This window comes from Schistosoma haematobium, chromosome 4, assembly GCF_000699445.3.
Source record: "Schistosoma haematobium chromosome 4, whole genome shotgun sequence".
NCBI classification, from domain to species: domain Eukaryota; kingdom Metazoa; phylum Platyhelminthes; class Trematoda; order Strigeidida; family Schistosomatidae; genus Schistosoma; species Schistosoma haematobium.
Window position 1 is genome coordinate 44,978,515 of NC_067199.1, and position 14,336 is coordinate 44,992,850.

General features: G+C 34.0%; 1 protein-coding gene across 1 annotated transcript in view; it reads right to left on the reverse strand.

Moving 5' to 3' along the window:
- Window positions 1-13,945, reverse strand: part of MS3_00008184 (uncharacterized protein) — a 29,225-nt gene extending 15,280 nt beyond the window's left edge. Inside the window, exons 1-3 of the mRNA XM_051216536.1 lie at window positions 13,722-13,945; window positions 10,628-10,662; window positions 3,193-3,306 (exon numbers count right to left, since the gene is read on the reverse strand). Of these exons, the coding sequence (XP_051067133.1) occupies window positions 3,193-3,306; window positions 10,628-10,662; window positions 13,722-13,822 (250 nt within the window). The 5' untranslated portion in view covers window positions 13,823-13,945. The remainder of the gene's footprint in view (window positions 1-3,192; window positions 3,307-10,627; window positions 10,663-13,721) is intronic.
- Window positions 13,946-14,336: the final 391 nt, after the last annotated feature.

The following is a 14,336-nucleotide window of genomic DNA, read 5'->3' on the forward strand; positions in this document are numbered from 1 at the left end:
AATTGCAGTCCTAAACAACAATAGTGCTGTAGTGAACAAGAACACAAGCGAGGAACAATGTATTTCAGCATGAAATTATAGAATGCCTTGGTAAAATCTCAGAAGCATACAGTAAATACTTCATTTGTAACACGCTCATCAATTGTCTCAGGCTTGACTGTTCCTTCATTTCTGCACCAATCATTCTTTGTTCTCGTTCTTTATTCTTCGATCTTATTAACCTGCTATTAAACATTCCATTTTCGATTAATGATACATATACTACTTATATCTATCAACACAAGTAGCATATTCCATAATACAAGCAAATAATACCAAATGAATTTAGAATGTGATTATTTCATATATCTTAACTGAAATTCATTTATAAGCAAAGATAGATAGTGGCTAGTAGTCGAATCCAGTTTGACGTGCGTTTCGTTCTATTCGGGACTCGTCAGTTGAGTGTACCTGCATCTCAGAGTTGATATTCACTCTGGGACTCAACTCTGAGATGCAGGTACACCCAGCTGACGAGTTTCAAACAGGACGAAACGCGCGTCAAACTGGATTCCACTGGTAGCCGTTATCCATCTCTGCTTATAATACTTGTGAATTAAGGCAATATCGAGGCAGTCTGCACAGGATGTACATATACCGATGAGAGACTGATCAATTGTAGTCTTAAACCCAATGAATTGAAATTCATTTAATCATAATTATCATTTTAATAAACATAAAATTTTAAATTAATTATCATAATTACTAAGTTCCGGTTTGATGACAGAATAAACAAAATGATTATATTACTTCCTACGATACTACTTATTTAAAATAAGTAATTTATACTTAATGAGGAAGTTGTAGACATTGATGAATTTTCAAAGTTTAAATCATAAATGGATATTAGTTAGATAATCATTGGAAGTATTGGGTGGCTATTTAGTCTTGTTATTAATGATCACCCTAAATACTTTAGTACGGTTAAAGGTGGGGAGGGTCAGCTTTCTCTCTTCAAATGCTCTCACATGGCTACATGCATACAACCACTTCCATGGAAGTCCTACTTACTGACTTCTCATGGCGCGAGTGTTGTTCACGAAATTGAATAGACGAAAAACTAATATCCGGTACTTGAACTGGGTTACGGGACATGGAGAGTTCACCTAGAGGAGTTAAAGAACCTTATTTGTACACCATTGGTGCACCATTATCCTGAAGGAACATACGGCATCAGAACCTATTGTTGGTCACCGGCTACCATGAGACTGCATCTCCTAACGTTGACACATTGTCTTGTGGATCAGAACTTTAGATCGAAGGCCTCGAGTGTGGCCCCCCTAAGAAAATCGCCTGGTTTGGTTTGGTCAACCGGGCAGTACTATACTCCACACACAAATCAAATGACTTTTGTGGTGCATATGTGTTCGGTGCCCCCTTTGTACCAATATTTATGTGTTCATATATATAAATAAACTAAAGAATAAATGAATGGAAACCGCTAGAAATTATTTATGGACTATTATTACAGATAATCTTATTGGATAATGATTAAGCAACTAGATTATATGTATATTTATATTCCTTTTATCATAAGCTTCCATTTGACCTATTGGCTACCATTCTTGAGTTATCCCCTATTTATTAGCTACAGTATCCCATACTAACAGCCACTTTCGGCTTGTGTGTATGTTTGAAATACATGATTCATATAGTGGAGGTTGATCTTTTTGTTCTGAACTGAACTGGTCGAGTTAGGCAAGAAGTTAGTATCTCAGAGGACTAATAAGAACTTAGAGATGACTTTCGGTTGCTTTTACTGGTTAATGTATCATTGGTATAACGCAATGCCAATGTCATATAAACCGGTGTTATATTGACAGACTAAAAAGACATAAAAATAAGATTCTTCAGTGATATAACAAGATGAAAAGACAAAATTATATTGTTCTATTCACTGTGATTCTTACTCAATATTACTTCTGTTTTCTTGATCCAAATGTAGAAGATTAGGATGATAGCAGGCACAATGTTGATATTCTAATACTGCTCAAACTAATTTGTTTGAATTTACTTCGTTATCTCGACGCCATCGCTATCAAATCATTGAAATCAAACTCAACCCATTCAAAAAGAACATAAATGTAAAGCTCTCACTAAGGAGCTGGTTGAAGGTAGTCATCAGAAAACCCTGAATTTAGGTTTTGTGTTGTTTGGTTCTACGCCAACAAGATGCACCTGTAGTGTTTAGGGAACTGATTAACCCCAATGGATCATGTGCAATGTCAAACATAAGCGTCTACTAATCACTCAGTAAAAGTATAAATAATAACCCTCCATATGGAATCCTCATCAGTTATATTTCCACATTACTTATTCAATAATATTAATCATTAGTCATATAATTGTTAATGAGCTCTATGTAATTGATCTTGTTCACAAATTTGAATAAAGTAAGATCTTAAACTAGTTACAGAATACAATGAATTCATTGTATGTTATTGCTTTCTCTTTATCTAATAGGTTCGATTCCTCTGAGCTATTGAGATAACTTCGAATTCGAGAAGAAAAATAAAGAATTGTCCAACGATAACACCAATGATTGACAACGTTGTATGCTGGCTCAGTGGTTTAGAGGTTAAGAGCTCGCTCGCGCGACTGAAGGTCCTGAGTTCGAATCCCGCGGGCAGGTTCGTGGATATGCACTGTTAAGGAGTCTCACAATAGAATGAAACGGTCATCCAATGCTTCCAGGTTTTCGATGATGGTCTAACACATCAACGGTTCATGATCTCATTCAAAAACTTAATCATCTCCAAAACCCTATACTGATAATTTGTTAAGTGTTTTAAGTGACTATTCTAGAACATCCCAATCTAATTTTCATCATATAATATCATAAGACATCTTAGATTGGCTATGAGAGCTCAACAGCTAAGTGGATAACGTGATGGTGTTTGAATTGAAAGGTAATAGGTTCGAGTCCTAAATTGAGATACAGGTACACCGAGTTTACAAGTCCCAAATAGAATGAGACGTACATCCTGGATTCCACTACTAGCCGCTATCCATCTTTGCTTATCAATCAAACTGATTCATAAAAGGTTATACAAATTCATATATATATTTTTTCATTTTTTCATGAAAAGTTAAACATATTACTTAAATAGAGTTCATAAGTAGTAAAATAGATAAATCTTTAAAAAAACATACCGATTATTTCACCTGTCATAAAAAATAAGCATAAACCACTGGCAAGTATTAATTTTCTTCTAGCATTTTTATCTATATTTGAACTAACTGTTGAATGTTCATGACAATGATCATCTATTCATTAAAAAGAAACAAAATAAGTTACAATAGTTATTGTATTCTCTTATGGTCAATAGTTTCATGAAATAGCTTATATATTATTATGTAAAGATGGATAGTGGTTAGTGGTGGAATCCAGGATTTGCGTTTCAGTTTTATTTGAGACTTGTCAGATGGATGTACCTGTATCTCATTCAAGGACTCGAACCTAGTACCGTTCACTCCAAACACTATCGCATTATCCACTTAGCTACAGAGTCCTGATAGCCACCTACTTGTGCAATCGGATGAAGTTTGAATTCACTCGGTGTTGCTTTACTTGTATCTTTCGATTGTTATTTAGGACTGCAATTGATTGGCCTCATGTTGGCATATGTGCATCCTGTTAGGATGCCTTAAGTCAGGACTCAGTAGCTAAGTGGATAACGCGATGACGTTTTAAGCGAACAGTTCTGCGTTCTAGTCCCGAAGTGAATATCAACTCTAGTATGCAGGTACGTTCAGTCGACGAGTCCCAAATAGGACGAAACGCGCGTCAAACTGGATTCCACTACTGTTCATTATCCATCTTTGCTTAAAAAGTTTATGACTTAAGGCTAAATGTCATTAGATCACTCAGCTAAAATCTTCAGTGAAAATTATGCTCTCATGACCAACACTCACCCACTAACTGAAAGAAAAAAATGCTTGAAATTACTAGATGTCTCACGTTTATTGAACAATCGAAAGTAGCTGATTATTCTCACACACACGCAGACACATAAAGATATGGATGAACGAATGTTGCGTACAAGCTCTACAGGCATCATCAGAAATCGGATTGGTTCGTCTCTAAACTTTAAGTCTACAGATTTGTTTATCCAGTGTTATGCGTTTTTTTTCTTAGATACTTTCAACTTTCATTAGTTTACTTCAAAGAAGCTCAGACAAGCTTGATGAATGAGAAGTTAAGATCACTGTAATTTCAGCCGCCGAAAATATTCCAAACATAATTTTTACATATATATAGTATCTTCTACATACTCAGTGCCTAATTTCTATCAAACTATTTATAGAAATGTAGAAGCAGCCTCAGCAGCCGTAGGTCTCAACATACACAAATGGAAAAGCAAGATTCTCCGATACAACACAGCATGCAGCACTCGAATCACACTTGACGGAGAAGATTTGAAAGATGTAAAAACCTTAACATATCTGGACAGCATCATTGATGAACACGGTGGATCTGAAGCAGATGTGAATGTGAGGATCATCAAAGCAAGAGCAGCATATCTACCACTGAAGAACATGTGCAACTCAAAACAACTGTCTGTCAACCAACACCAAAGTCTGAATTTTCAATACAAATGTCAAGACAGTTCTACTGTATGGGGCAGAAACCTGGAGAACTACGAAAGCCATCATCCACAAGATACAAATGTTTGTTAACAACTGTCTACGCAAAATACTTCAGATCCGTTGACCAGACACTATCATCAACAACTCGCTGTACGTGTGAACAAACCAAAATCCAGCGGAAGAAGAAATCAGGAAGAAGCGCTGGAAGTGGATAAGATACACATTGAGGAAATCACCAAACTGAGTCACAAGGCAATCAATCACATGGAATCCTCAAGGCCAAAGGAGAAGGGGAATACCACATAGCACATTACGTCGAGAAATGGAGATAGAAATGAGAAAAATGAACATCAATTGGATAGAACTAAAAAGGAAGGCCGAGGACAGACTGGGTTGGAGAATGCTGGTCGGTGGCCCAAGCTCCATTGAGAGAAACAGGAGTAAGTAAGTAAGTTATTTGTTGAAAGAAAATCAATAAAGCATTTAAATTAAGCATTATTTTGACGGTTGAATTCATGAATTGGTCTGAGATAGACCACTATTGAAAACCTGGATGCACTGGACTTGTATGATGAATATGATGTTGTATGAGATCATGGACCGATTGAAATGAGACATTTAAGCCGTTAGATTCCGACTTGTTGGTCTGGAGGTTAAGTGTCTACTAGCGAGAACAAAGGTCCTGAGTTCGAGTCCCACATGCAGGGTCATGAATGCGCATTGATGAAGAGTACTATACTGGAACGAAATGGTCATCTCTCGTTTTGATAATAATCATTATTTGTGAATATATTCTTTGGCAATAATATCAGACAAATATGAGAATAGATTTTTACCTCTTGTCATTTATGTGCAAAAAATCAGTTTGTTGCTAGTGTACTTTATGCGCAAAGAAAACCAAGTCTTGTTACGTCGTACTGAACAAAAAGCCAGCCATTAAACTGACCAGTTATATATATATATATATATATATATATATATATATATATCGGTAGAAGTAGGAGATGTCGACTATTAAATACCAACTCGATAGTATCAATCTCAAATTGCTTACCGCTAAATCCAAAGGTACTAGATTTGATCCTTCAGAAGATCTTAGATATGTACTTCAGAAAAGTCTTAAACTGAAAGAAACGATTTTTTGAATTATTTCTTGATTTTCAATAATCTCATGTTTCTTCAATCTATGATGAAAATCTTCTTCATACCCGCATTTAATTTACCGTCATCCTTTTAAATCCAGATGCTACTATGAGAAGTACCTTCTAAATAAGGTTTATTTAATAACAGCTATATGTTGTGTTGAAAAGGATTGAATATTCAGTACTGTGGGAGTAGATCTAAATAAACAATTCATATACTCCACTAAATATACATATTTGTTTAGTCACTAGTGATGGTCGGACTCTATACCTACTTACTTACGCCTGTTACCCCTCGTGGAGGAGCACAAGCTACCCACCAGCATTCGTCATCCAACTCTGTCTTGGATCAAGTTAAAGTGTTTGGTCACTAGTCTATGTGACTGGATATCTCCGGCACAATGTTTTGATGTTAAGTGCTCGGAGGTAAGATTTTATAATTTTTGAAGACTAGATTAACTTAACATTGGTAATGACTCTTTGACTGACCAATTGTAAGTATTTCAATCCGAAACAAAGTTAGTAGCTGGCACAATACCTCATTAGTAATAACTCAAAATGCCAAACTGGATAACTTTGTTCGAATACAAGAAGGAGAATTAATTCATTCAAGATTCCAGGTACTCTTCTTGACAAGTCCTAACCCGATCGAAACCTATGTCGACCAGGGTTTTGTCATAACTACCTTTGATCAGACAATGAATAATGTGAATTTTATAAAAGACTAGCATACTGAAATACGTATATTCCTGTAAGAATATTAATACGAATGGAATTTCAACTGAACCAACAACAACATTACTGCACTATCTATTTTACGGTCTTCCATCAGTTAGTAACTAATGAGAATCAGAAAATACTGAATAAATAATTCATCCTAGTATGAGACTTCTCACCAGTGTGCAAACATGACGGATCGAATCCCTGACCTCCACGCTTCACAATTAGCGTTTAATCTTCAAACCACTGGATTAGCATTCAATGACTAAAATCGTTTAGTGTAGATAAATATCGTAGGCAATCTATATTGCAGAATTCTATCTCAATGACTAAAGAATACGAAATGTTATATTCTAGACATTACTACTGATTGATGTTAACGGAGTAACACTCATGTATATTATGTTATGACTGGTCGGTTTGTAGTGAACGATAACACAAATGGAGACAATCGAATGTATTTGAATATAACATTACGGAACATCTTAGTAAAATGTCAGAATCATACAGTAAATTCCTCATTTGTAAAATATCAGTCAGTCGTCTCAGATTTCATTGTTCTTTTGTTTCCACATCAATCATTCTTTGTTCTCGTTCTCTATTCTTCAATTCTCTTAACCTTTAGTCAACAGGTATTTCACTTTCGATTGATGATACATACTACTTATATATCTGTTGACATCAGTAGCATACACCACAAGTTGATTTAGAATCTTAAGCTTGACATTATCGTCATCATCATCATCATCATCAAGAATAACTCCGTTTCTGTATAGTTGGAATCATCAAATATTACAGTAAGTCCTGACCGAAATTAATCATTTGCTTGAAAGTCCCAGATCTTGTAATCAGTTATTAGATAACAATGAATAAGCAAAACAAAAAGAAAAGAGTAATCATGATACTTCCTCACTTATATCAATACACGTGGACAACTGCGGACACTTATTCGATTGGAAAAATGTGGAAATCTTGGACAAAGGAAATTCCAAAAACACCAAAGAATTTTTAGAAACTTGGCACTCAAGTCAATCAGCAATCAACAAGTATATTGAAATCGATCCAATTTATCAACCAATCAGGAACAAAAATCAAACCAATGGGAGGCACAACCAAAACAAAGAAGTAAACAATGACGAATTTAAGGTCAATAAGAACCAATCAACGTCGAGGTGTACAGAACAAGCTGTGAAATGCATATGCAGAAATTCAAACACTTCAATTCTATCTGAAGTTTGTGCTGATGATGTCGTTCAGAAGAACGATGAAAGCTCCACAACCAAATCATCCAGTTCAGAGAACAAAACTCCACCAAAAGTAATCATATTCATTATGATGTCATATTCAATCTTAACAAGATGTTAAATGTATAATAAACATTACATACTACTGAAATGATTACTGTAAATAGTATACGAACACCCGTATATTATTCGAATTATATATAAAGACGATCAATATTGAAAAGGGTATAACGTTTGAAAAAGAGACAGATTTCCCTTAAAATAGTTACGTCATTTACACTTTTGTTTTGTTGTTACTACCACCTTATATACGGGTAAATCTAAATTTAAAAGACGTGCTATATCTATCATGGACAATACAATAAAACAATCAATATTAATTCATCTCATTTGAATGGTGTATTGAATGTAGTTGTATATGTGAATTAACATAACAACATAAGTAGAACCAAATAGTTAAGACTTATTATTGTAGTGTTACATAATTCTAAACTAGATCTCAATTGTAAACATTATAGGAAAGAAGAGGGCATTCAAGTTTGCCCATTCATCAGCTCCATTCCTCCTATCTGTTAAGTATTAGATACTAAATTTACATCTGTTGATGATGGAAAAGAATTATAGTTCAGGTAGAATTTTATTCTCTGAATTAGATGGTTTAGTCATGCAGTTTTAATTGTTCTATTTAAAGTTTGTACTGGATATGGATCATCAGAATAACAATGAAAGCTTTATAATCAAATTATCCAGCTAAAAGAATATATCAAACGGGTTTTATGGATATCATAGTAAGTTCAATGGTTAAGATCATGAGTCCGTTGAAGTTAGACCACCATGGAAAACCTGGAAGCACTGAACGGCCGTTTGTGGGACTCCTCAGCAATGCGCATCCAAGTGCTGGCGCGCGAAACCAGTAGGTCCTAGGTTTAAATCTCGCAGGGGGCTAGGTCATGGATGCTCACTGCTGAGGAGTCCCACAATTGGACAAAACGGCCGTCCAGTGCTTCAAGGTTTTCCATGGTGGTCTAGCTTCAATTGACTCATGATGTTAACCATTAAAAGAACATACATTAGAATATACACTCTCCATTCTAATTAGAAAAATCAGTCTTATGAAAACTAATGATAAATCAATTGTAATCTGAATAGACAAATTCTCAATGATCTTATCTAATTGATCAATTAGATCATTGGAACCATACCAAAAATCTTATTTATAACCTATTCCTCGGTAGATTACTGAAATACATTCCATCTGTTTAAACAGATTTTGTTACAATGAAGTTGAGTTGAATTCAAATGTTTAATCTACTGAATTACTTAAATAAAATGATTAAACTGTTCAGTGTATCAAGTACAACGAACATTAAATGCATGACATTTGCCTGTAACAGGTTACTGATATGTGATTAATCCTTTCTTTTTGTCTTATGAAATAGTGGTTAGTAGTAGAATCCAAGATGTGCTTTTCATGCTATTTGGAACTTGTCATATTGATGTACTTTCATCTCAGAGTTGATGTTTACACTGGGACTCAAACTCAATACTGTTCGCTTCAAACATTATCCCAATATTCACTTAACGAATGGTACTGGGTTCGAGACCTGGAGTGAATAACAATTCTGAGATGTAGGTACATTCAGCTGACGAGTCCCAAACAGGGTGAAACGCGCATCTTGGATTCTACTGCTAATCACCATCCATCTTTGTTTATAATCAGGGTACATTTTCTGGTTAATTCTCTGATGGATATTAAACAATCTATATAACCCCATAACAACATGATCATTAGTAATCGATTATCTTTATCAGAACCAGTTTATTCCATTGATGTCATTCAGTTACATTTAACAATAGTGAAGACAAATTTGAAAGAAAACATCTATTCTTATCTTAAATACAACACACTTCATTGAGTTAAAGGGATAGTACATGACAGTTTCTAATTCATGATTGTGAAAAAGGATTGTTAATTGATATAACCATAGTTTTATAGTAGAATTCATGATTCAATTAAAGTTAGACCATCATAGTAACTTTGAAAGCACTGAATGGCTGTTTCATCCTAATATAGGACTTCACACTAGTGCGTATCCAAGATCCTGCATGTAAGACTTGCTCTAGAACACTGAACCTCTAGACCATTGAACTGGTATTCAACGATGTTAATGTCTAACTTTAGTTGATCCATGATCATCCACAATCATTTACCTATTGTCTGAAGTGAATAACTATCTTCACTCGACACAGATTCAACTTCAGTGGTTATGGTTTCTCACTAGAACTCCAAGAAATCTATCTTAAAGCTAGTCACTAATGTGTACATGATTATTATCAAAATGAGAATTTATGAAGATTGTAATAAGTTTAATAGTTAAATTCATGAGTCGATCTAACCTAGACCAATCCATGTCGGTTGGAGACAGTTATCCACCTCAAACAATAGATGAAAGCTTACTCAAGATCATAGGTCAATTAAACTTAGATATTCACAACAATATAACACAAGGAACTATGTTTCCATTTCTTATTTCTTTTGAACCAACTTTTGTGTTTAAACAAAAAACATAGTTTACCATTGAGTAAACTGTATTAGATGAAATTAATAAAACAAATGATATTTGTAATTAAATCTAATTATCTTTTCTAAGTACGAATAACATCGTTGGATACTTGCTCAGTGGTCTAGAGGTTAAGCGTTCTCATATGAAAGTGAAGGTCTTGGGTTCGAATCCCGTGAGCAGGATCGTCGATACAAATTTCTGAGGAGTCCCACAATAGGACAATGGTGGTCTAACATCAATTGATTCATGATGTTAATCAAAAAATTAATAATCTCCACAACCCCATACTGATAATTATAAAAATCAAACTAGAAAAAGAGGGACTTACTTAATGATGATTGAACTGGTAAAGGAGAAGGTAATCTAGATATTTAAAGGAAAGTAAAATAAAGAATTTAGGCAGTACCGTATCTTCTTTTAGAACACAGATCATTGAATAATTTATCTGGCCATTAGTTTATAGAGATTAGGGTTTAATACATTTAGTTATACTCTGATAACTGTGCTCTTATTATCTGGAAATAAAACCTGTTTCAAAATGATTAGGATCAGAAGGGTTTTTTGTGGAAATTGTAGTAATTTCACTAGTTAAGATCATGAGTCAATTGAAGCTAGACCATGAGTGGGATTGCGGATGTGTACGGCTGAAGAGTACCACAATAGGACGAAACGACTGTCCAATGCTTCAAGATTTTCTGTGGTGGTGTAACTTCAAATGACTCATGATCACAACTATTGAAAATGATTGTCAATCAGAGATGAATGAATCCCGATTGACTGAATACACATTTCTTAGTATCTCATAAAGACTATGATAATATCCCTCGAGTGAATCAGTCACTATGCATCAAATAATATGTAGATATTCTTTATAAGGGTTTTGTCTAGAGTGTAGATAGTTTAAATCATTAACAAACATCCTTGTCCCAATTTGTTTTGGAATACTTATGAAACAGTAGAATGTTTTTTTCATTCTGATTCTCACCGTAGATAATCCTTCCATGTATAAAATTCAGTAATAAAATAACCTTCATTAGTATCATTATTAGAAAGGAAGTTTTTTGGATATTATAGTAATTTAATTGTTGAATTCATGAGTTGATTGAAGACAGACTACCATGGAGAACCTGGAAGCACTGGATAGCTGTTTCGTTATAGTGTGGAACTCCTCAGCAGTGCTCATCCATGATTCCATTTGCGCGATCTCAACCCAGGACCTAACGGCCTCGCGCACGAACACCTAACCTCTAGAACACTGAGCTGGCACTCAACGGTGCCAATGTCTAACTTCAACCAATTCACGAAATTACGCCACCGTTCATCATTGTCTTCAGTGAATTACTATCTCACAACAGACCCGGTTGAACTACATTGGTCACGGCTTCGCTTTAGAATTTCAGGAAATACCTCTGATCACTTTAAATTTAAAGTAAGGAATAAACTACTTATATGAATTAAAAGTAATGATTTGATATATTCTATTTTAAAATTTACGTAAAAGTGAAATCATCTCAAATGTCTTTGATCTTATCTTTGATTAATTATTCAAATACTTTGTATAGTCAAGATGAAAATATCTCACTATTTGATAGATACAATACGTATAAGGTTTAGTGATGATAAGCGGTTGTTAAGAACTGATTACTTACACAATGGTTTCATAGTAGTTCACATAGATTAATGGTGAAGTATTGTTAGGTCCCGATAAGCATAATGAATGGTAACTTTTGGGATCCATTTATGGACTAGTACTATACGTATATTTTTATCGTATAATTGTTCAATAACTAGACTATTCATATTCATGTCCCTCTTATTATGAGCTTTATTTTGATCTATGAACTGTTATTATACTATTCTTACTACTTCCCACATTCACAGCCACTTTGGGCCAAATCGTGTACAAATGTTGTTTTCTATTTTGTGGTACGTGTTGTGGTCTGTTTGAGTGGTATATAAACTCCATATGATTCATATTGCAGAGGCTGAGGTTGGTGCTCTGGACTTAAATAGCTGGGCTAAGTAGGAAGCTGAACCGATAAGTACTCTAGACTGCTCGTATGGGTTTTATGCGACATTGGTCCGATCGATAATTTACTGCCCTCTAATCGGCGGTCACAAGTTATAACAAGTACGGTTACAATCTCGAAGGAACTGAAAACTGATCAACTTCGTAGTCATGAAAGTTATCATAGAGTAAGTTGTATTTTAATTAACATTTACTAGAATTGGATGTTATTCATTTTCATAGTTTAGTTAAGAATCTCCAATATTGTACATATCATCGATAATGAACAGTGAATTGATGTAAAGATGACTTTTAAAGTTATCTGTCAACTTGACTTATACTTTAAGAGTTCACCATCGATACAAACAGAATGTCTGTAAAAACTTTCCATTGACAAACAGTCATGTGAATATGGGGATTATGAGAGTTATCATATACTATTTAACGACTAACGAAAAACAAGGCCTAATTACTGTCCGTAATACTATAAGCCCAAACAATTACTTCACAAAACACATTGTCCAGCTGTTCTCGTAGTAAAAACTTCGAATCATACAGTAAAAACTTCATTTGTAGCATGTCCCTTCATTTTTATACCAATCACTCTTTGTTCTCATTCTCTTCTCTTTGATCTTTTGCCTCCAGACATCTCACTTTTGATTGATGATATATACTACTTATCTCTGTCGATATCAGTAGCATACACCACAATACAATGAAATCATATTTAATACTTTGTATATTAAAATCTATTTCTTCAATCAATGTATCATTATAATCTATCACTAAGATTATTAAATGTACCGTAGGAAACAAACATTTTTGTCAGTTAACACTTACTTATCTATCTATGATACCCTATGCCAATGATGAATTAGGGAACATAATCCGGAGAGACTATAATTTTATAAATGAATCAATCAGGTATAAAATAAATGGTCTCAGAGTTTGATGCAAAATTCATTCATCTATTTGGTTAAATAGACTTTTAGCATCAATAACTAATGTCAGTTCGTAATGAAAACACTGATTCATAATCCTCATTTGGTCCTAGTTACTAAATGAACACTCTCAAAGTCAGTCTGACATTGTGCAAAGGTTGTTCATACATTATAATCTCACCCATCATCCTAATAATAGGAATTTAGTGTATATTGCAGGTTGTTTTTTTTCATTACTAATAAAATTGCGTAATCATATCAAATAACTCCGCCTGGAGTCCCTCCAAGGGCTACTGCCGGTATCAAGCCCGGATTAAAGAGGAGGGTTTGGCATGAGGTTAGCGACCCCATCCCGTAGAAAACGAACTCGCTAAAAAAAACGCTAACCAGAAAAAATTATCCAGTCATATCAAATAAAAGTATCGATTACATTTGTAAGTAGTATAGAACAATTCTATTGAAATATGAATTACCTTTCATAATTTGATGAAACATTTAATTGATTTGTAATCGTTTCTAACTGATCTTTTTCTTGTTCATAACCATAATGATAATTATCAGTATGTTTATTCATAATTTTTGTTTTGTTTTTTGTTTTTCAATATGAGTCTAATAAATTTTGTCTTCAAATTTATACTACTGATAAAGATATTAATAAGTAGTAAGAATTGACAATGAATTCATTTCATGTTTTAATGGTCATAGAGAGTGTCAGTTTATAATATATACAGTTATGTATATATATGTACATATATATGTATCTTAGTGAGCCAATCATTTTGCAGTTTGATTATTTTCCCTTTAATACCACTCTCAATAGTACGAAATATAGAGAGAAAATTTTATTTAGTTGCCAAAGAGGAATAAATTTGTAAGTTAACAAATAACTAACAAAAAAAACATTCGGCGAGACTACAATTTATGGGCGGACCAATCATGTATAGGATAATAGGTCTCGAATTTTGGCGTGAAATTCACTCATCCATTTAGATAAATAAAGATTCGGTATTATAACTGATGTTGCCTCCTGATGAAAACCCCCCAAATTTAATTTCTAAGCTTAATCATCAACTGTAAATTATAATTCT